The sequence below is a fragment of the Rhea pennata genome, chromosome 2 (assembly GCF_028389875.1).
Source record: "Rhea pennata isolate bPtePen1 chromosome 2, bPtePen1.pri, whole genome shotgun sequence".
Taxonomy (NCBI): Eukaryota; Metazoa; Chordata; class Aves; order Rheiformes; family Rheidae; genus Rhea; species Rhea pennata.
In genome coordinates this window covers 1,435,755-1,458,547 of record NC_084664.1, presented here as the reverse complement: position 1 = coordinate 1,458,547, position 22,793 = coordinate 1,435,755, and the positions used below count along the sequence as shown (strand labels likewise).

At 61.8% G+C, this 22,793-nt stretch overlaps 1 protein-coding gene across 1 annotated transcript; it reads left to right on the top strand.

The window, feature by feature from the left end:
- Positions 1-360: 360 nt before the first annotated feature.
- On the top strand, positions 361-22,434 carry PTPN23 (protein tyrosine phosphatase non-receptor type 23). The gene is given in 27 exon segments (XM_062568659.1): positions 361-493; positions 5,509-5,583; positions 6,429-6,556; positions 7,815-7,891; positions 8,847-8,896; positions 9,367-9,498; positions 10,123-10,203; positions 10,877-11,008; positions 11,238-11,285; positions 12,060-12,116; positions 13,730-13,788; positions 14,081-14,160; positions 14,404-14,518; positions 15,103-15,168; positions 15,652-15,797; positions 16,159-16,473; positions 16,977-17,131; positions 17,347-17,498; positions 17,805-17,984; positions 18,275-19,283; positions 19,285-20,490; positions 20,700-20,884; positions 21,210-21,314; positions 21,408-21,546; positions 21,624-21,737; positions 21,811-22,023; positions 22,025-22,434. Coding segments are annotated over 27 exon segments (5,436 nt in total). The 5' UTR covers positions 361-409; the 3' UTR covers positions 22,358-22,434.
- The last annotated feature ends 359 nt before the right edge of the window (positions 22,435-22,793 follow it).

Genomic DNA, 22,793 nt, shown 5'->3' with positions numbered 1-22,793 from the left:
TGCGCCCCCGGCCGTGGCGGCGGCGGGCGGGGCGCCGCCAGGGGAACAGCCCTCCCCACCCCCCGAGGGAGGGGCGCCGCCGTGGGAACAGCCCTCTCCACCCCCCAGGGGGCGGGGCGTCGCTATGGGAACCGCCCGCCTCACCGCCTCTAGGGGGCGGGGCGTCGCTATAGGAACGGTCCCTCAGGAGGCGGGGCGTCGTCATGGGAACCGCCCGCCTCACTGCCCCTAAGGGGCAGGGCGTCTCCATGGGAACCGCCCACCCCGCCGCCACCGGAAGCTGGTGGGCGTGGCCGCGGCGGGAGGACTCGGTTTCCCGTGGGGCGGCGCGCGCGCTTCCGGCGGGCGGGCGGTGCCGAGGACGGCGGGCCGCGGCGGGCCGGGCCGGGCCGGGCCGTGCCGGGCCGGGATGGAGGCCGTGCCCCGCATGCCCATGATCTGGCTGGACCTCAAGGAGGCCGGCGAGTTCGCCTTCAACGCCGCCGTCAAGAAGGTGAGGCCCGGGGTGGGGGGAGGAGGCGGAGAGAGAGTGGGGGAGGGGTGTGTTTGGGGTGCGGGGGGAGAGGGAGTGTTTGGAGTGGGGGCTGGGAGGCTTTGGGGTGGTTGGAGTGACGGGGGGTGGCGTTTGGGGGGATTGGGCATGTCTGTGGGGGATGAGGGACGTTTGGGGTGGTTTGGGGGGTTCTGTGGGGGATGGCGGGTGTTTGGGGTTTTCTGTGGGATGTGGGGGGCGTTTGGGGGGTTCTGTGGGGGATGGGGGCGTTTGGGGGGACTTGAGGGTCTCTGTGGGGGTGTGGAGGGTCTTTGGGGTGGTTTGAGTTTTTCCATGGTGTGTGTGGGAAGTCTGGGGGTGTTTGGGGGAGTATATGGAGGATCGGAGCAGGGATGTGTTTGGGGTGCCATGGGGGGGTGTGGGGCAGAGCCTCTCACGCTGGGGGGCAGTGTCTCACGCTGGGGAAAAGAGGGGTGTGTTTGGGGCTGCAGGAGGCAGTGGGGGGCTGAGGGTTACCCCACTGGGGTAGGGGGAAGAGCTGCGAGGCCCCAGTCAGGGCCCAGGGGGGCTGGGGACTCCCGTGTGGGATGGAGAAGGGATTGGGGTGGGAGAGCGCGGCCCAGAGAGCCGGCAGGACGGGTGGGTTGCGGCGGGCCGGCCAGGTCCCCTGCCGCACGCCGTCCCATCGGGGCCCTAGCGCGCGCGGAGGGGCTGGAGCGAGGCCGCGAGCGCTGGGGCAGCGGTGCGTGGCGGCCTCCGGCCGTTTCGCTGCCAGCCTGCTTGGGACGCGCTGCTCCCTAGCTCCTGGCCGCTGCGGGGCCTTCCCCCGCGGTCAGTGGGCGTCCCTGGTAGCGCTGTGCTCGCAGGCGCCTGCCCCGGGCTGAGGGGCAGAGTTTGGAGTGTGACCGGCCTCGGGGGCGAGCGATGCCCGGCAGAGTGAGTTGGCAAGTCTGTCCCCACAGCATGTGACTGTGCCGGCTCCAGGCTCCGAACGCCACATCCTCTCTTCCGCCGGAGACCTGCTGCGTGACCGGCCTCCCCCTCCGCGGGCGCTCGCTGCGGCCCCGAGGGCGGTTCGGGACTCCTCTGGCCCTGCTTTTTGGCAGCAGTTATTTGCAATCTGGTGGTGCTAAAAAATTCAGGTCTGAGTTCAGAAGTCGTGTCCTTTACAATGTGTGCCTCTTCTCTGGCTTCCCATTTCATTCAGTTCCTGTGGATTTTTGTAGAAGAAAGAAAAGGGGGGAAAAATAAGGAAGAGTGATATAGTTCTCCCATTCTTAGCAGCCTGTTGTGTGTGGAGCATTATTTAGTTTGATTTTTTTTCAGCAGCAGTTGCTTAAAAGCCCTGATCACTTCAAGGCATTATCAGAGGGAAGTTAAGAGTCTAATGTGGAGCCACCACAGTGACCTTCAAAGGGAGCTGCCCTAGGATCGTGAGGTATTGCCTCCGAAAGGCTGTGTCCGAAGAGGTTTGTCTTCAGCAGGTCTCAATTTTTAGGGGAAGCTGGACAGACTCCTTAATTCGTAAAGGCTGCTGTTGGCCAAGGGCCTTTGCAGCCAGAGTTGGACAGACAGCAGTCAAGCCAAAAGATTAGGCCGTTGTGAAAAGGGCACAGCGTGCGTGGCCTCGTAGATCAGGGAGGGTTTGGAGCTGGAGGCCTGGTTTTGCCACTCAGAAAGAGACCGAAACAAACGTGCGTGTTGAAGGCGACCGCCCTAAGGCGGTAGGACTGGCCTAAACTGCTCAGCCTGCGTCTAGTGTTAGACGTTTCCCACGAAGGAGTAATATAAAGCGGAAGAGCGATGCCCACCTCGAGCGAAAGATTGGCAGGTGTCTCTCGCCGTTCTGGGAGACTTTGTGTTTGGCCTGTGTAACCGTCTCCCTTGCTGCTCAGAGCAACAAGTAGAAGAAAAAGCTGCTTTAAACCAAGGCTGGGTATGGGGGCTTGAACCCTGCCCTTTGCTTATTGCTCCAGCTTTTGGGGAAGCTGGGATCCTCCCTCACTTTGAACTTCCGTACTGGAGCTCATCTGTGTGCCTCAGGAGCTCTGTTCCCCCTTGGTATTTTTTTAGGCCCTGTAATGTTTGCTGCTGTAGAAGATTCTTGCCGTTCCTTGAGATTTCTAACTGATAAGTGTTACACTACGGTGAGCGTATTCCCGCGCCTGTAGCACGTGCAAGCTGTCTTGGCGGGGGATGCTGCCCTTCTGTCTTTTGATTTGTTTTTATAAAATGAAGGGAGATTAAGTGCTTAATTACACAGCTATAAACAAAAAGCTCCGCTTATCGCTAGTGTTTTGGAGTGCCACCTATGGATGAAAATCACAATTCACAAACGGACTAACTCAGGCGAAAGGCAGCGGCTTTATCCCGTGTTGGTGGGATGCGTGACCCGTGTTTGCGGTGCCGCGGCAGAGGCGGGCCGGCGCCCTGCTGAACCTGCGCGGGGAGGCCGGCGCCGCGGGAGCGAGCCGGGGAGCGGCCGCCTTCCCGGCCGGCGGCCGCTGCGGGAGCTGAGTCATGCCTCGCAGGCTGGGACGAGGTGCGGCGGCTCAGCCGGGTGTGGGCTCGCTGTTCCCCTTGGCTTGGGAAAGCTGGAGGAACCGGCGCAGGCTCGCGCGGCGGCCTGGAGCCACTCGGTGGGGGGGAGCCGATAGGAAGGAGAGGGCGACTGACGTGTAGGTCGGGGTGGGGGGGGGTCGCTTTGAACTGCGCCTTAATAAAGAGATGCTTTTTACATGGCAGCAGGTTTAAATCCATTTTGAAGAGCAGGCTTCCGGGCTGCCGTTTGAGCTAAGTACCTCTGTGCTGTGTTGACAGCCCAGAAAGCCGTTTTGCTGGCTTGTGAGAGCTAAAGTGATGATGAATAAAAAATCTGCTGTGCTGCTGCTTGTGCTCCTCGAGGTGAGGTGCAGAGAAGGTGAGGGAGGAGAGAAAAGTTTCCTCTCCTCTTGAGCCCTGAACTGCATTAGGCTGGAGCAGGCTGCTGGCAGTCCTTCATATTCTCCTGAATTTCCTTAATCTGATGGTCACTGGGAGCAAATCAAACCCTCGGCGTCTGCCTGATGGGGGGCAGAGCGGGGCTGCTGATTTCTGAGTTTCCCCCCTTGCCGGCAGAGCTGGGAAAGTTGGGTACGTTTCTGTTCGGTTGCTTGCAGGGTTTAGGCACTGGGTAAAGCAGCACAAGCTGCCTTCCGCCTGGAAGCGCTAAGCTCATCAAAAGCACCTTCATCGGGGGATGACAAAACTCTTGTTGGAGACAGGCTTGGGGAGCTCTGTGCCCCCAGCTTGCGTGGGGACGCAGATGAGAGAAGCTGCCTCGTGGTGTTTGCCCTTCCTCACGCGCGTAGGAAACGCGGCCCACGTGATGCCACGCGGGGCTTCGGCTGCGAGCTCCAGGCCCGGCTGCCCCGCTGAAGTCAGCTTTGGGCAGCATCAGCTCCCTTCCCGCAGCTGGAAACGGGGATAACGCCGCCTCGCGCGGTGGTGGGGAGATGTAGCTCGTTACCACGTGGAGCTGAGCACTTTGCTCAGAGATGCTGGAATAGTTTTATTTTTTAATGAGTGTTTTGCCCTAGCCCTGGCTCCACCTCCTCCGTAATTTTCCTGCCGATGCTCCCGTGGGGGGCCCTACGCGCTGTGCTTTTACAAGTAGGCACATGCTACCCTCTTTCATTTTCCTTTGCTTTTAGGCTTCAGCGTGATAAGCCTTATTCCTGGCTACCTGCCGGCTTGATATTCAGCCTCTGGTGATCAGCAATGGGCTTTTCTTTAATCCAAGCAAGACAGGCACAGACGGGTGCGAGACATGAATCCAGAATGACTTTTTGTGGTCGAGCCTCAAATTAGCTCTATCCTGTTTGCTAGTGACCTCTCAGGACCATACAACTGCTTCAGGTTTTGTTCATTTAAACAAATGAGCTTTTACACCACAGCTCCGGAGTCCCCGTCAGCTCATAGCACGTGACGGATCGGTGCTCCTTGCACAGGGCTTCGGCCTCACGTTTCCCGAGAGGCTTCAGGCAGCGTGGCAGAGGGCTGGGTTGGGGGAAGGCTGGTGCTCTTCATTCGGGACATCTTTTTTACACCGCTGCCACAAGATGTGTGTATGCTATGGCCTTGCTCCGTCCTTTCGGTCTTGCTACAACCAGTCTCATGCACCGACACTCTTCCAAGCATGTGCTGGTGGCTGATTTCCATGCCAGAGCCCACCTCATCCCATGTGCATGAGGTAGTGGCCGTGTTTCTGGACCAAACCCTGATCCATGCAGTCTGGAGGCTCTGACCTCTACTGACCATCCTCCAGCCAGGGTAGCAGAAACCTTCTTGCACAAGCTTTGCCTTCTAGGAGACATTTGATAACAAATACAACCTTTGGAGAGCTCCTGGCTCCTGGGCCAGTGTGCTGCTTGCCAGGCAGCTTGTTTGGTGCTAGCTGTTCAGCTGCTCCTTCCCCTCGGAGGCCCCTCTCTCCTCATCCTCTCCCAGAGGAGTCAGCGTGGTTCCCACGTTGGCCGTAGCTTCGTGTCTTCCCCTGGCATCCTGTAGGATGGTGTGTTACGTCCTGCACAGCATGTCCATCACAGGCTCGTCTGCTCTCTCTCTGCAAAGTGCCTTCGCTGCCTTGAGCCAGCCATGCTGTCAGGCTCCTTAACGCTGTCCTCAGCTCTCCGTCCGGCTCGGTGGAGACCAGGCTGGTGCCCATAGTGACTCTTTCTTCTAAAAAACAACTTTGAACCTGGGGACCCCTGTGATTTCCCCACTCCTGCCAGTCAGTTGCCTAGGGCACAAGGAACTGGGGGAGCTGGTGTGGAGCTGCATGTGCCATCCCTGGGCAGTGTATCTCTGCCAGCCTAGACACATACGTGGGAAAGCATCTACCGGACCTGCTATAGGGACTTCTCCTGATCGTCCTTGGAGAGCCTCTGGCTGTGGTTTTAGTTTGGGACTGGGAAGACGGCTCTTGGTAATGCTGTTCAATGGAGCCAGGCTCTCACCACTCTCTCTCCCTCCAGTTTGTCCTGAAGAACTATGGGGAGAACCCAGAGAACTACAACGAGGAGCTACGGAAGCTGGAGGTGCTCCGGCAGGTAAGCGTGGCGCTGCCTGCACAGGGCCCTGTGCCCGTTCTCGCCTGGACTGCAAGCGATTCGGGACAGAGCCCACTTGGCAAGATCTGAGACATCTGAACCGGGGAAGCTGCTGGTAGCCGCTTCTGGAGCAGCGAGGGGGGATGCAGGTGCTCTCCGGTGCTGCGGGCGCGTCTGCTGGCTCCCGTTGCTGAGAGCTATGCTGGAGCACCGTGGTAGCTGCTCCCATTCCTCAGCATCACACCAGTGGCCTGAGGACAGGGTTTTCAGCAGCCGAGTTGTCCCGTGGATTCCTGGAGCTGATTCAGGCTTCTCAAGGTGTGCGCGGAGGTTAAGTGTTAGGGCTCCTCTGTGCAAGAGCTCTTGGCCTTGGAAAGCCTCCAGGGAAGAGGTGACGGTGAGAAATACGCACAGCGCTGAGACAGAGCTGTTTGCCCGGCAGTCGGAGAGGGCTTTATGCTCAGGCAGGTACTAATGGGGCAGCCCTATATTTCCCTTTCAACGAGCTGTGCAGGGCTAGGAAGACTGTAATCCATCTCGGCCCCGACAGGCCTGTGGATTGGCAGTCATGGGAGCTTTCTTCTAGAATCGGAGATCCCGTTCCTCATCTGCTTCCCTGAATGTGGCTTTTCTTTCCCTTGAATGCGAGTCCCGGGTTAGGTGGAAGGAACTGCTTAGTGCAGTTGGGCAGAGGCAGTGGTAGCCTCCAAGGAGGCGCCTGCTCCTGCCTGGAGACCTCGCTGCAGGCTGGCTGAGTGCTAGGCACTGCACTGCCTGGCCTGGAGAGCGACCTGTAAGTGTTGATCTTGTCCCTGGGCTTGATTATTCTTCTCCTGCTCCCGCAGAGTGCCGTGAACGTGCCCAGGGACTTTGAAGGCTGCAGCACGCTGAGGAAGTACTTCGGCCAGCTCCATTACCTGCAGAGCCGGATCCCCATGGGCGCCGAGCAGGAGGCTGCAGTTCCCATTGCGTGGTGAGGACAGCAGTGGTCTGGGGCGGAGAGGGCCTCTTCCCTCTTGGCTGTGGGCCTGCGGCAGGCCCTCGGGGAGTCCTGTCTTGCCATTCCCTTCCTCGCGGCCCCCTAGGAGGTGGGCTGGTGGGCCAGTCTGCTGCTTGCCCGCTGGCCGTAGTGCCTTGCAGGGAGCTGAGGCAGGTGCCTCGTCCCTATGTGCTCGTTTACCTGCCCGTTCAGGTCCTTGTAGCTGCTCTTGGCCTGTGGCTTGTTCCTGCTGCATTCTCCATCCTCTCCTTCCCACTGGGAAACTGCTCTGTGCCACCAGCTGTCAGAGCTTCCCCATCCTCAGCCTGCTGCTGAAATGAGGAAGCTGGCCCAAACCGGACCAGCTTCTCCTGCTTCACCTTGCATGTCCATCCCGGGAGCTGATACATTCTGTCCCTGCTCCACATGTTTCCCTTAATCCGTTTCAAAAACCCGTTTGGGGAGAGCTGACTCTGCTGTGCAGAATGCCCCACGTGTCTGTGACAAGAGCGGCCAGGTCTGCGCCCCTCGGGCCTGGAGGCTGGTGGGGAGAATCTGCCTCCAGGAAACCGTTTGAGAGCAGTGTAATAACTGATGAGGTGTTTTTGTTTTGGGGGATTTTGTTTGTTTTTAATGGTGCTTTTTGGCCAGTGGCAGATTTCCCTGCTGCTGAAATGCAGCTGGCTGACTGGCACAAGGATGTCCTGGTAACGGGACCCTTTAGGGAAGCGGCATCCTACCCTGGAGGTTGGGGTGGGAAGTCTAAGCTGAACCCTAAGGCAACACGAGGCAGTGGCTGGCTCTGAGGCGATGCAAGACCAAGCCAGGGCAGTGTCACCATGCAAGGTGAGGGTGCTGTGGTCCCCCCCCGCATGGCAGAGTGGCTCAGATGTGTGTAAATGGGGTTTCTGTGCATGTACAAAGCCTGTGCGGAGCCTGCTGCATGGAGATGCAGAGTCCTGCCAGGTCTGCACACAGCAATGTCAGGCTGGAGGGAGAAATTCGGACTGCCAAGGAGTCCTTTAAGAGACGCACGTGAAGCCAAAACCTTCCTTGGCAAACCCTGCCTTGCTGATGGGGCTCCCAGGTGAGGACTGGGCCCATACTGCCACAGTGCAGTAACTCTGAATGCTCTGGCCCTGTCCCCCTTCTCCAGAGCTCTCCCAAAATGCTCCTTCCCTGGCACGTAGCCCATGTATAGGAACGCTGCTAACTCCATCTATAGCTGGCAACCAGGTGTCTTTCCTTACAGGACTGAGATCTTTTCGGGTAAGACGGTGACTCACGAGGACATCAAGTATGAGCAGGCGTGCATCCTCTACAACCTGGGTAAGGTTCCGGGAGACCAGCTGCCCTGTTGGTCTGCGTGTGGCTGGGCACGAGGGATGCCCTTGTCTGTGCCTGGGTCAGGCTGTGGCCATCTCTCCCAGCGTCCTGCTTGCCCAAACGTCTGTGGTGGGTGTGAGAACAGCAAACGTAATGCTTGTGCCCCAGTGCTCTCTAGCCTCTGACAATCACACTTCGGAGCAGTTTTTTTTTTTTTTGGTAGGTCCCAAAACAAGTCCACACTCGGTCCCAGACACTGTTAGTGCAGCTGAAGATGTCTCCCTCCGTGGGATTGAAGCTACGCCTTTTGCTGCAGCTGAGGAGCTGACTGCTCTCCCAGTTGAAAATGTGTGGAGCAAAGCTGATTAGCTTAAACCCCGCGCAGCACAGGGCCATACGCTGGGCAGCCAGAGACAGCGTGGGCCAGCACGGTGCCAGGGCCAGCTCCCTGAAGTTGGTAGAAACCCACCCGTTAAACCAGGGGGTGTTGGATATTTGCTCTTCAGTACTGAGGGTTTGTCTGCAGCTTTTGTGTGTTGATGTGTCGGATGAATTGTGTGTGCAGCCTTTCTGCAAGGTGCTGTGGCACACGGGTGCCATGTGAGATGGACGTCATGAGTGCTGCAGTTCCCAGCACCCTGGGGGCTTTGTGCGAGAGCAGGTTCTGCCGGGGTGTCTGTGGCCAGGTCGGCACCTTTGGCGAGTACCAGCCTCTTGGTTTTGTTCTAAGCCGCTCTGCGGTGGCCTGCGCTGCTGCAGCCCCATTCCACAGCGCCTGCCCCTCGCTGGGAGATGGTTGGTGTCTCTGGAAATCCTAAGTGATTTAAGCTCTACCTGTACAAGATGTCCGCTCTTGGTCATAGGAGCCGCGGACTGGCAGAGGGGCTTCAACACCATGCTTTGGACTGGTCGGAGGGCGGTGGTGGGCATGAGCTCAACTCTGTTCCTGTTTCCGCAGGTGCGCTGCACTCCATGCTGGGCGCCATGGACAAGAGGGTGTCCGAGGAGGTAACGAGCCTAAAATGCCCTTCTTGTCTTCCTTGGATGACTTCTCTCCCTTGCAGTTAATAGCTGCAAGCTGAGAGCACTAAGAGTTTCTTCTTTGTAATGTGTAATTACAAACCTCTCTGTCAGAGACCAGCTCTGAGTGTCTACTGTGATTTAAGTATTGATGTAGAATGTCATGAGAGGCTGTTGCTCATGATCTTCCTCCCACTCTCACCACTTAGGACCAGGAGGAGAGAGATCTGGCACAGCGTTCACATACTGTAGCTCCTCATGGACAGTGTCTGGCCACAGCTGCAGATGTGTGCAGCCTAGAGAAAGCACCAAGCTATCCAGAGCTTTCTAGATTCAAACCAACCCTGAGAGGCCCCAGGACCCACCTCCAAGCTTTCGGCAGCGGTGGGCACAAGCCTGCTGCTTGGCTTGTGTGCAAGTGGCCTGTGCAGTCCTAACATGTTCTTCTGTCCACTCAGGGCATGAAGGTTTCGTGCACCCATTTCCAGTGTGCTGCTGGGGCTTTTACGTACCTGAGGGATCACTTCACCCACTCCTACAGCGTAGACATGAGTCATCAGATCCTCAACCTCAACATCAACCTCATGCTGGTAGGGAGTGGGCTCTGTCTCTGCTGGGGCACTGGTCATGCTGGGATGGCTCCTTGCATACCTCAGGGACAGCTGATACCTGAATGGGAGAGGAGACATATTTAGGACTTGGTGTTCCTCACTGACTGAAATTGGAGTCTAGCTGCTTGGAGGTGGACATGAAGCTTTGCAGGCCTGTGGCAAGGGCAAGCAAAGGAGTCTGGATCGGGGGAATGAAGTGTGGCCGTTCCTGAGAAGAAGGCTTGGGCAGGAGCTGGAAGTGGTCAAATAAGAGTCGTTTCCCTTTGACCTTCCTTTACTGTTTTTGCCCCGTCTTGGAGGGTGCCCTGCAGTCAAGGGCTGCCTTTGCGTGGCTGTGCCCGTTCCCAGGAGCTGTGCTGCCTGTCCAAGCTACGCATGGAGCAAGGGCTGTCTGGCCCTGGTGTCACACGTGGGCTGCTGTCTGCTGGAGTCCAGGCTGCTGTAGGCATGGGGCAGTGGCTCTCTCCCAAGCCCCATAGCTTCTCAAGAAAGCGGCCACAACTGGTGAATGCTGCCAGAGGTCTAGGCCTAGGCTGGGTACAGGAGGGGTTTCCCGGGGGAAGTGGATGTGGGGGAGGCGAAAAATTTCTCTCTCTCTGGCAGGGGCAGGCGCAGGAGTGTCTCCTGGAGAAGTCCATGCTGGACAACAGGAAGAGTTTCCTTGTGGCCCGGATCAGCGCCCAGGTGAGCTGCTGGATAAATCTCTGCTGCGCCAACCTCTCGCTGCTGCTGCGTGAACGCTGCCTGTTACCGAAAGAGCCCGTTCCTGCTGCGTGCGGGAGTGACGCCCGGGTTTGGGAGCTTGGCAGGGAGTGCAAACCCTGCACCGCAGCAGCGCTGCTGTGTCAGTCCAGTTAAACAGCAGTATGAGGGTGCCCCTGTCTCCTCACACTCTGAACCAAACTACGAGCTCCTGAAAAAAGGAAAGCGTTGCAAAGACAGTAGAGTCTTTGTCTGTGGCCTAGTTCAGATGAGGTCCTCAAGCTCAGCCCTCCCAAGGGACTGTGCTAATAGCAGTCCTGAAGCTGTGCCTGCCTGAGATCCTCCTTACATAGCCTGTGCTTTAGGTTTGTTCCAGCTTTTGAATTTCCTTGAAGAACACACATTTTAAACCCACCATGTGGGGCAAGTTCAGCACAGTGATGTAAGTATTCCCTGGTTCTGATTCAAAATTCATCGACAGGAGTATCTGGCAATGGTTTTGTGAAAACTGGGTGACTTGAAGCCTTGGACGCAAATACTATTGCCAGGGAATCCTCCTTTGCCTCGCTGCTCTTGATTTGAACTGGGATCAGGCTTTCTCTGGGGCTTCCAAACACCAAGGAACCCTGGCAATTCCTCTATGTCTCTGTCATAGGTTGTAGATTACTACAAAGAGGCCTGCCGGGCTTTGGAAAACTCAGAAACTGCTTCACTGCTGGGAAAGATCCAGAAAGACTGGAAGAAGTTGGTTCAGATGAAGATCTACTATTTTGCTGCTGTGGCCCATGTAAGTGGAGAGAACAGGCTCTGTGTTGGGGTGCTGCTCGGCTGTGACCAGGACCTGCCCTTGCCTCCCACCCTGGCTGACAGCTTGGGCTACTCGCCCCCACCGTGGCGTCTCACCACGATACAGCTGACAAGCAGGCTCTGGCTGTTCTGTGGAGTTTTACTGCCTTTTCCAAAGATCTCCTTCTAGATAAGAAGTTCTGATGTTGCTGATGCGTGTTTTGTTGCAGTTGCACATGGGAAAACAGGCTGAGGAGCAGCAGAAATTTGGGGAAAGGGTAAGCAGAACCGTGTTGACTCGTCCAGTCTAGTCTGGGCTCTGGATCGAGGCCCTGCCCTGGGAGAATTGAATCCTGGGAGAGATTGTCATGCTAGTGACCTTGGGTGTCCTCAGTCCTGGAAATGTTTATAGGACCGTGGTGTTAGTGGTGTCCTGCCTCTTGGGAGTGTTTATGGATGGAGCACAGTGTCTCTGGGGCACAACACTGTGTGTGCAGACAGCCAACGGATACACATCTCCTGAACCGCCAGCGGTTTGGTGCTGGCTCTGGTGGAATTAGGAAATCGGCACCTACTAGTTACCAGTCCTCGCAATTGGGGAGCACACATGCTGTAGGTGACCCTGCTGAGCAGGGAGGTTGGACTAGATGATCTCCAGAGGTCCCTTCCGACCTTACTGATTCTGTTGCTGGGCTGCCATTTCCCATGCAGCTCCCATGGGGGAATGAAGTTGCTAGGCTCACCCGGCACTGCCAGCCGCAGGGTTGAAGCTGAGCTGCAGCACCTATATCTCACCACTTCAAAGCAGCTCTGTTCATGTTTGCCTGGTCCCTTTCTCAAAGTTCTTGACTATCCTGAGGGCCAGTTCCCTACTGGGGCTTGCTTGGAAGTGCCATTTGCCTGGGCCACCTCAGCAGGCCCCGTTGTACTGAGCAGAGCTGCAGTCCTCAGGGGCTGGCTGGCAACGTTCCTGCACAAAGCAGGGGCACCAGCTTCAGTGCCAGCTCCCACATCCCTAAAGAACTTTGACTTAATCTCTGTTCTCTCTGCAGGTCATCTACTTCCAGAGTGCTCTGGATAAGCTCAATGAAGCTATCAAACTGGCAAAGGTATATTGCTTCCCCACCAGGTAGTGGGGCCTGGCTTTAAAAACCCTTCAGTCTGTTACTGACTCTGGCAGCTGCCCTCGGGCACAGCTCTCTCACATCCCCACTCTAGGAGTGGTACCCAGGGAAGAGCACTGAGGCTGCTGGCAGTCTCAGAGCCATGTTGCCCCAAGATCATTGTGCCCTAGGGAGCTGGCAGTGGTGGTTTTGTCAAAAGAGATGATAGAGGAGGCCTGTCCGGGGTCTCTGGGGTGAGGGGCTGATGTGACAGGAGGAGCAGAGGCCTGCGGGTAGGGCATGCTCAACTGTGCTACTCCGAGGCAGGCACAACCTCTTCCTTAAGGTATTTTTAAAATTGTCTGAGAGCACTTGAGCAGCTCCAGAAGGGCTCTGTGGCTGCAGTGCTCAGCTTTGTCTTGCTGCTAAACCCCCCACAGAGCCCTTGGTGTCAACTCTGTGGTGCTCTGGATACAGAGGATGGTGCTGCAGTGGGGTCTGCACGTGAAACCAGGGGGCACTGAAGAGTCAGGGCTCCTGGAGATGTTTGGGTGTCTGCCCTATAACTGCAGTGTCTGGAGCATACGGGGCATGAGGAGAGATTGGACTGGGATAATGTGGCCTGGGAGCTGCGTGGGGAGCAGTCTGCACCAGTCCCCAAGGGTGTCCCTTGTGTCTGTCTCTCCTGACTCTTGATGCCTTGCTTGGCACTGCAGAAGTTACCTCTCACTTGTGTTTGTGCTCACTGCCCTCTCCTCAAATTCTCGATTGAGTGTTTCCTTCCAATGCCGCTCTGAGGGCTGCCCATATCCCGTAGCTCCATGGGACAGCAGCACTCCCACCGGGGCATGGAAAACCTGATTTAAATCTCTCCAGTGCTTGAACCGATAGAAACCTCCATGTCTCCTCCCCGGAGGCTGCCTGAGCCCCCAGGGCAGCGGGGCTCAGCTCCTTTCCCTCGGGCTGCGGGTCTCCTGTTGCTCAACAGTCCCTTGGATTTGCAAGACCTCGGAGGTCCCGTTAGTACAGCATTCCTCTGCAAGCACTGGGGGAGACCACGTCGTCTGCTGCATGGGCCTTGGCTTGGGGCCAGGGAGGTGCAGTTTGGCTCACAGGGACAAGGGGGAAGAATTCAAGCCACAGTGTCTCAGAGCAGCACTGGGAGCACCCGTTTCTGTATTAATTGCAGCCACTTTACTGGCACAGCCTGTGCTGACCTTTTCTCCTTGAAGTCTTGCTGAAAGCTCCAGGGCTTTACTGGCCCTGGGTAGTGGGGGCAGCAGGCAGGCTCAGGTGGTAGCGATGTGGTATTGTAGGAATGACGTTGTGGGGATGTCACTGTGGCTGGGGAAGAAGGTGCAGCACTTGCCTCAGCAGGAGTTCAGGGTTCCCCATGTCAACAGCTGCTCCAGTGAAGGTCAAAGCTTTGGATGCGAAGCCGAGCGCAGTGCTGGGAGCCGCTCTCTGTGCCAGCAGACCACGAGCCCTTGCTGGTTGGCAGGCTGCTGGCGCCCAGGACGTGCCTGGGCTGTGACCACTGCACCCAGGGCTGGGGTTGGCCGCTTGGGCAGCAGTACCTATTGCCTGGCCTGCGCTGACTCACTCTGTCGCTTCTCTAGGGCCAGCCGGAAACCGTCCAAGAAGCCTTGAGATTCACCATGGACGTGATTGGTGGCAAGTGAGTCTGCACAGGGTATTCCTGGGTGTAGCTGTCCCCTCTCTCCAGGGATCGGAGGTATCTGCGTGGTCAGAGCAGCTGAGGGAACAGCTTTGGCATGGCAACATCCCCAGTGCCCTTGATGTGCTGCTGCCTGAGGCTTTTGGGACATGTGGCTGCTGTGGGAATTGCTCTTTGCTCTCCCTTGAGCCAGTCCAAGAGGGACAGGGCCCGACCCCACTGGGAGTAGGCTGGGAAGCTCGGGGCAGGGCCTGCTCCTCACCAATGTGGGAGGTTCACTTCTTGCTTCCAGGTATAATTCAGCCAAGAAGGACAATGACTTTATCTACCACGAAGCTGTGCCTGCCCTGGACACCCTGCAGTCAGTTAAAGGTGAGCCCAGGCAGTGCACTCTCCCGAAAGCCGTGGTCCCTGGTGGGAGAGGGGCACGTGGTAGTGAGCAGTGGAACCGTTGGGCTGGTGGGGTCTTGTGCCGTGATGTCCTGCCCTCCCTGGGACCTGCCAGGAGTGAAGGTGTTGGGCAGGAGGACCTGCCTTTGGCACAGAGGGGAGATCAGCTCCCCTGAAGAGATTTGAGACAGCGTTGTGCGCGCGTGTTGTGTGTTCGATCGCCAGGTGCCCCGCTTGTGAAAGCCCTCCCTGTCAACCCCACGGACCCGGCTGTCACTGGCCCTGATATATTTGCCAAGCTGGTTCCCATGGCCGCCCATGAGGCGTCTTCACTGTACAGGTGTGTCCTGGGCCACGTGGTGGGAGGGCACAGCTCTGGCCAGAGCAGGGCACCCAGCTGGCTGCCTGCCCCAGCAATCATGGAGCTGGGGACAGCAGGTCTCCAGTACCAGTCTCATATGGAGACTGTGTCCAGCTCAGCCTTTCTGCAGGCCAGCGGGAGCTGAAGGGGGCCAAAGCAGCCTCATCAGTTTTTCTGGAGGACCAACGACCTCCCAGAACATCCCCTCTGAGGATCTCCGGCTTCCCCATTGCCACCCCTGGGGGTGGCTGGTGCAGGTTGTCAGGGAGAGCTTGTCACAGAGCAGCTTGCCTTAAGGTGAGGCCAAGCTCGGAGGCTCCTTGTGGGACACCTGTGGGGTATCCACTAGCCATTGCGCCGAGCGCCTGTCTAATGTGTGTCTGTTGGCACCTGGAGAAGAGCAGCTTTGTCCTCACTGTCCCAAAAGGCTACATGCAGCAGGCCCAGCAAAGGCTTTCGAGGCTCTGGCTGCTTCCTGTAGGGCTTAGAGCACATGTAACTCGTGAGAGGAGACTTCCCAAGCACCTTCCCAGCACCAAAAGATTTTCTTTTCTCTGTTGTAGTGAGGAGAAGGCAAAACTGCTGAGAGATGTGATGGCAAAGATCGAAGCCAAGAATGAAGTGCTGGAGTAAGTGTGAGCCGTACCTGAACGGGGCCCAGGTGCCTTCCTCCCTACTAGGGGCCCCGGCACGAGGCAGCGATCGGTGCTTCCTGCAGCCTGGCACGCGGGCACCCTGCCTGCCCCCGTGCCAGATTTCCCACCCGTGTCCCGTTACCAGCACGGGAGCCTTCGTGGCGCTAAGGGGAGCGCAGACATCTCTGATCTCTGCCATTCCTCCGCCCTCGTGCTGGACACGTCCAGGGCCTGGGCTGGCTGGGGAGCGGTTGGGCCTTTCCACCAGCTGGGGCCCAGCCGCAGCGACCATTCCTCAAATTCCTCTTGCAGTGGTTTGGTCTGTTGGCCATGGTAGCCCTCAGGGGTGAGGAGCAGCAGCAGCGCTCTGCCCTGCGGTGGCTGCCGTTTGGGCTGCATGGACCTGGGGAGCCTGGGGAGCCTCCTTGTGCACTGAGGAGGCTCTGCCACCGCTCAGGGGCTGCTTTCTGCCTGTAGCCAGTTCATGGACTCCATGCAGCTGGACCCCGAGACCGTGGACAACCTGGACATGTACAGCCACATTCCCCCCATCCTGATGGAGAAGTGTGCCGCGCTGAGTGTGCGCCCGGACACTGTCAAGAACCTGGTCCAGTCCATGCAGGGTAAGGGCAAGGGAACCTGCGGGGGTGCTGGGAGTGCTTGGCCCAGCCCCGCCAGCTGGCAGTCTGCAGGCATCTGCAGCAGCTAGCAGGTTGGGTGCCGTCTGGAGGGCAGACACACACAGAGCTGGGTCTCCTCAGCACAAGCGGGCCCTGAGCCTGACTTTGTGGCATGCCGGTCACAACACCTTTGCCTGCCTGTGCTCCCTGGCCCACAGGCCAGATTTACTCTATGGGCTGCTGCATCAAGGCCTGGCTTCAAGGCTGGAGCAGATGGGGGCATGTGAGATGGGCCCAAAGGGCTTGTGGCAGGTGTTGGTTCGGCCATTGGCCTGCAAATCCACCTCTGTGTCTCTGCCCCCAGTGCTCTCTGGGGTCTTCACTGACGTGGAGGCCTCCCTGAAGGAGATCAGAGATCTTCTTGAGGAGGACGAGGCTGAAGAGCGGAAGCTGCAGGAGCTGCTTGGGAAGAGCCCACCACCGCAGGCGTCTTCTCTGTCCCCGGGGCTGGCTGAGGTCAGCAAGGAGTGCTCCAAGTACATGGAGGTGCACGAGAAGGCCAGCTTCACCAACACGGAGCTGCACAAAGCGATGAACCTGCACATCGGCAACCTCCGACTGCTCAGCGGGCCCCTGGAGCAGGTCCGGGCCGCGCTGCCCTCGCCCTCGCTGACCGAAGGTGAGCCACGCCATGCCGTGCCGTACCGCACTGGGAACAGGGGGCACTTGGCTCCGCTTGCAGCCGTAGCCTCGCGGGCTGCCGGGGGGCAGGTCCGTGTTCACTGCAGTGGTTCCCCAGGGCTCCCCTAGGTGCCCTGCCTGTGTGCGGGACAACGAGGCTCAGACAGAGCCATCATGGCATCAGCCTGCTGCATGATCCGTCACTGGCTGGGGTGGGGGCTTGTCCCTCTCTTTGGAGAAAACAAAAAATCTTGGAGATCCTGGTGTGGGGACGGAGGAGACAGCACAGATGGCAGAGACCTGGTACTGTCTCAGCGAACACTTGGCTTGACCACTGCTGTCAGGTGCTGGGTGCCCCAGGGCAGGCCGCAGACTGGCTCCTGCTGCCTGTGATTCCCTCTCTGTGGCTGTGGCATGTCCCGTGAGCGGGCTCGGGCAGGGGACCACGTGTGAGAGCTGGCAGGGTCCAGCGCGGCCGCTCAGCACTGCCCGTCTCCTCAGATGACAAGCAGGTGCTGCAGAACCTGAAGCGGATCCTGGCCAAGGTGCAGGAGATGCGGGATCAGCGGGCATCCCTGGAGCAGCAGCTGCGCGAAATGATCCAGAAGGACGATATCACCACGTCGCTGGTCACCACCGACCGCTCCGAGATGAAGGTAGGTCCTGAGCAACAGCAGGGCCAGACAGAGCCGAGACTTCAGCCTGGAGCCCAGTGCCACCTGCAACACTTGTGAAAGCCCCTCCTAGGCCCTGCTTGTGCAGTACATCCTGGTCAGGGCAATGGGAAAAGCTCTGCTCCATCCCAGCCCTCACCCTGGTCCTGTGGTGGTATCAAGCACCCATGGTCCCTGAGATCCTTCTTTCTTGGCAGAAACTCTTTGAGGAGCAGCTGAAGAAATATGACCAGATCAAGGTGTACCTGGAGCAGAACCTGGCTGCCCAGGAAAACGTCCTGAAGGCCCTGACAGACGCCAATGTCAAATATGCAGCTGTGCGCAAGGCCCTGGCCGAGGTGGAGCACAAGTGAGTGAGCGGGTGGGCGAAGGGTGTTCCCAAGCAGGGTCTTGGTGTGTGAGAACAGCCCTCACCCGCCCCCAGGGTGAGGCTGCCTGGCACGGGAGTGGGGTCACTGCTGGCTTCTCTAGTCTGTCCCTTGTCGTGGTCCAATGCTGGGGGACCAGAATGTTAGTACTTCTCCTGCACTGGGTGTCCCTCCCAGGCGGGTGCTGGTGTTCCCTGGTCACTGGTGGCAGTGACCCACATGCCTGGTCAGGCATTACTCCGTGCCAGCCCTCTGTCCCCGCTCAGCCCCGTGTCCCATCCCCTCAGGTGGAACACCACCGTTCAGACCTTGGTGGCCTCATACGAAGCCTATGAGGACCTGATGAAGAAATCGCAGGAGGGGAAGGACTTCTACACGGACCTGGAGGGGAAAGCTGCCAAGCTGCTTGAGAAGGCCCGGGCGGCCTGCCAAGCTGCCGAAGCCAACAGGCAGCAGATCTTGGAGAAGTAGGTGGTGCCTGGCACAGAGGGAGAAGGGATCCTGTGGGCCCGAGGGGACCTGGGCCCCAGGGAGCACCAGGCTGGCCTTGGGGTTGGGGTCCAAGCCCCTGCTCGCACTGTTTGGGGCACAGCATGGGCTTGGTCCCCCCCATGCAGGGAGGTGGGGCTGAGCTGGGCTTGAGCGCTTTTATGGCTGCTCCAGTCCCCGAGGGGGTAGACGGACACCCCTGACCAGCGCGAGCAGAGGTGGGTCCTCTCCAGGCTGCCCCACGTTGATTGCTGCTGCCTCCTGGCAGGGAGATGAAGAAGCAGCCGCCCCCTCGGCCCACCGCCCCCAAACCAGCCTTGCAGAAGAAGCCGTCGGAGCTGGACCTGGAGGGGGCCGGGGCGCTGGACGCCGGCGAGCTGCCGCCGCTGGGCGCGCTGGGGCTGGCGGACCTGCCGGAGGACCTGCGCAGCCTGCCCCCGGACGTGCTGGCCGGCCACCTGGCCCGCCTGCCGCCCGCCACGCTGGCCGCGCTGGCCCTTGACCCGGCCCTGGCCGCGGGGCTGCGACCCGCCGGCCCCGAGCTCTTGCCGCCGGCCGCCAGGCTGGCAAGCGCCCCGCTGCAGCCGCCCCCCGCGCCGGGCCGCCTCCCCGGCCCCTTCGCCCCTGCCCCCTTCCCCGCCGCCCCGGCGCTGCCTGGCCACTACCGCCTGCCGGCAGCGGCCGCCTCTGCGCCAGGCCCCTTCCCCGCCGGCGCCCCGGTGCTGCCGGCGCAGCTCCTGCAGCCCTCCGCCCCCCAGGCGGCCGGGCTCCCTCCCAGCTCGGCCCCCTCCTCTGCCCCCCAGCTCTTCCCGGCCACCCCCATCGTCCGAGGCCCGGTGCAGCCCGGCTATACCGGGCCCCACGTGCTTCCACCGCCGTCGTCCCCGCAGCACGGCCCCACTCTGCCTCCCGGTGCCTCCTACGGCCCCGCTCAGCCCAGGGTGCCGGCGCCCGGCCCCCTGCGCCCCCCGGGGCCAGCACTGGCGGGGGCCCCCGAGCCAGCCCCGGGCGTCCGCCCGGCCACCACCACGGTGGACAGCGTCCAGGCCCCCATCCCCAGCTGTGCCGCCCCCCACGGCGGCGGCCCCCCACGGCTCCCCGGGCCTCCTCTGCCCCCAGGGGGCTTCCTGGCCCCGCAGCGCCCTGGCGGCCCCCCGGCCCCCTTTCCCTATGCCCAAGGCGGGCTGCAGCCCTTTGGGCAGCCGGCGCAGCACCCTTTCCCCGCTGCGCAGCACCCACACGCCTTCACCCCCCGCAGCCCAGCTGCAGCCCGGCCTGGAGCTGCCGGCTCACTCCCAGGGCCTCGGCGGCCCCCAGCCCTTCCCGCCGGCTGCCCCCTTCCTGCCCTCGAGCGGGCCCCCGGCCCCACTGCCCTTCCAGCCGCCGGCGCAGTTCACCCAGCCCTTTGCCGGCCCCGGGGGGCAGCTGCCGCCACCGGCGCCCAGCCAGCCCCCGCTGCGCCCACAGCTCTACCAGCTCCCAGGCCAGGACAAGCTGCCACCCCACGGGTTGGCGCCCCACACCAGCGCCCTGCCCTTCGCTGCACCGGTACCGCGGCCCCCTGGGCCCAGCATCTCGCCCGCGCCACCCCTGCACCCGGCGCTGGGTGGGCTGCAGCCAGTGCCCGCCGGCTCCCCGGTGCCACCCTTCTGCCCCAGCCCTGCCCCACGGCATCCGGCGCCCGCCAGCCAGCCCGGCCCCCACCACGTGCCCCCCTCCCCCAGCCCTGGCCTGAGCCAGCTGCCGGGCCCCGGCGTGGTGCAGGGCCCGCTGGCGCCGTCCCCGGTGCCCGTGCAGCCGCCGGCTCTGGCGCCCGGCTCCGGCGCGCTGCCGCAGAGACCTCCACCCTCGCTGACGCCAGGCTCAGCCCCGCTCACCCAGGGCCCCGGCGAGGCCCCCTTCCAGCGGCAGAGCTCCTCCACCGACGACCTCCTCTCCTCCAGCCCCGAGAGCCAGCACGGCGGCTCCAAGGCGGCCGTGGGGCAGCCCCTGCTGCAGCCCACCAAGGCCGACGCCAAGGAGGGCCAGAAGCCCAAGGCGGTGCAGCTCATCGAGACCGACCCCTACGAGAAGCCCGAGCGCGTCCTGCGGCTGCAGGCGGAGCTGGGCCGTTTCCGGAGCCTGGTGGAGCGGCTGGAGCGCCCGGGCCCCGGCGGCGCCACCGAGCTCGACGCCGTCTGGAAGGAGCTGCAGGACGCGCAGGAGCGGGACGCGCGGCAGCTCTCCATCGCCATCGCCCGCTGCTACTCCATGAAGAACCGCCACCAGGACATCATGCCCTACGACAGGAACCGCGTAGTGCTCCACTCGGGCAAGGACGACTACATCAACGCCAGCAGGGTGGAGGACCTGTCGCCCTACTGCCCCACCATCATCGCCACGCAGGCCCCGCTCCTGGGCACCGCCGCCGACTTCTGGCTCATGATCTACGAGCAGAAGGTCTCCGTCGTCGTCATGCTGGTGTCGGAGCAGGAGCTGGACAAGGTAGGGCTTTCCCTGCCCGCCCTGCCCCGCGAGGGCGCACGGGCCTGGGGCTGGAGCCCTCCGAGGAGAGTCCCTGGGTGTCTCGGTGCCCCTCGTGCCCTCCCCACGGTGCCAGGGCCCTGAGGTGTCCTGGGGGTGGGGGGGGCAGGGTGTGCTGTTGTGGGCCCCACAGCCGCGCCCCCACCGCCTGCCCCATCCTGTCGCCGCAGCAGAAGGTGCTGCGGTACTTCCCGCCGGAGCGGGGCCAGCCCGTGGTGCAGGGGCCCGTCACCCTCGTCCTCACCAGCCTCAAGGCGACCCCCACGCACGTGGAGCGCATGATCACGCTGCAGTACCGCGACCAGAGCCTCAAGCGCACCGTCATCCACCTGCAGTTCACCTCCTGGCCGGAGCTGTATGGCACGGGGCGGGGGGGGGGGGCTCGATGCGAGTGGGGCGCATGGGATGGGACCGGGGGGCCGGGGGGGGGCTTGCTGCAGGTGGGGCGTGTGGGATGGGACCAGGGCGGGGGGGGGGGGGTGAGGGAGGGGCCTGCTGCTGCCCCCTCCCCAAGGGCCTGCTGCTGCCCCCTCCCCAAGGGCCTGCTGCTGCCTCGCTGCTGGCAGCAGGGCGGGGGGCTTGGGGCAGCGCTGCCCCCCCACCCCCCCCACCACCACCTCCAGGCTGGGTGGGGGGCCGGGGCGAGGGCCCCCTCCGCAGCGCGCCGCCTCCCGCCGCAGGGGCCTGCCCGACAGCAAGGGGAGCCTCCTCCGCTTCGTCCAGGAGGTGCACGGCCACTACCTGCACCAGCGCCCGCTGCACACGCCCGTGGTGGTGCACTGCAGGTGAGCGGGGGCTCGGCGCGGGGGGCAGCCCCACGGATGGGGGGCAGTGGGGGGCTCGGGGCCCCCGCCGACAGGCGCTGCTCTTCCCCGCAGCTCCGGCGTGGGCCGCACCGGGGCCTTCTGCCTGCTCTACGCGGCCATGCAGGAGGTGGAGGCCGGCAACGGCATCCCGCACCTGGCCCAGCTGGTGAAGCGGATGCGGCAGCAGCGGAAGCACATGCTGCAGGAGAAGGTGGGGGGGCCGCGGCGGGGCGGGGGGGGGGGCCGCGGCGGGCTGGCCGAGCGCTCACCCTGCCCTCCGCCCCGCAGCTCCACCTCAAGTTCTGCTACGAAGCCGTCCTGCAGCACGTGGAGCAGCTGCTGCAGCGCCACGGCGTCGGCGCGCCGGCCGCCTGCAAGCCCCCCAACAACACCTCCCCCAAGGTGGGTGCGGCGGTGGCGGCGGCAGGGGGGACGGGGTGGGGGGGTGGGGGGCTCACGGGCGCCTCTCTTGCAGCTCTACTTCCACCAGGACCCCCAGGACCTGGTGCTGGGCGGGGACATGCCCATCAGCTCCATCCAGGCCACCATCGCCAAGCTGAGCATCAAGCCGGCGGGGGCTGGCGCCGAGCCGGGGGGGAGCTGGACGCCGGAGCCCGCTGCGGCGCCCGAGGCCCTGGACGGCGAGGTGATGCCGGCGCTGCCGGAGAGCGCCCCGGATGGCGTCGGCCCCCCCCGTTCCCGAGCCCCCCGCGCCGGGGCCGCCCCTCCCTGAGGCGCCCAGCACCCCCGAGAGCAGCAACCCGGCGGAGGAGGCGGCGGCGCCGGCGGCGCCCCGGGGCGAGGTGGCGCTGCCCCCCGCGGCCCCCTGCTCCTCCTCGCTGGAGCTGCTGGCCTCGCTGACGCCCGAGGCCTTCACCTTGGACGCCTCGCTCAAGGGCAAGCAGCGCATGAACAAGCAGAACTTCCTGCAGGCGCAGCCGGGCGAGGGGCTGCGGGGGCCCCGGCCCAGCGACGACCCCCTCAGCCTGCTCGACCCGCTCTGGACGCTCAACAAGACATGAGGGGCAGCGCGTCGGGGGGGGGGGGGCACCCCTGGGTGCTGCTGTGCCCAGCAGCACCGCAGCTGCCTCACGTCCCGGGTGGGGGAGGCACCGCTGGGGTCGGGGGGGCTGCAGCGGGTTCTTCCCCCCCCAATCATCCTTGTCCAGTCTCGTTCGCCTCCACTTAGAACTGACTTTTTTCAGCTCTTTGCTACTACAATAAAGAGTTTGATCTGGAGGTGGCGTCACCTGAGCCGCGTCAGCCGGCACGGACGGACGGACGGACGGGCCGGGGCCAGGGGGGGCTCAGCCGCAGCGCAGCCACGCTCCTGTTAGTTTGGTTTAATGACTGTGTCCTCGCACGCGTTATAAAACACAATCCGGTACAAAAAAAAGCTTCCCCTGCACGGGCCGAAGCGTGCGGCAGGGCTGCGGCCCCGCGGGCACCCGGGCCGCC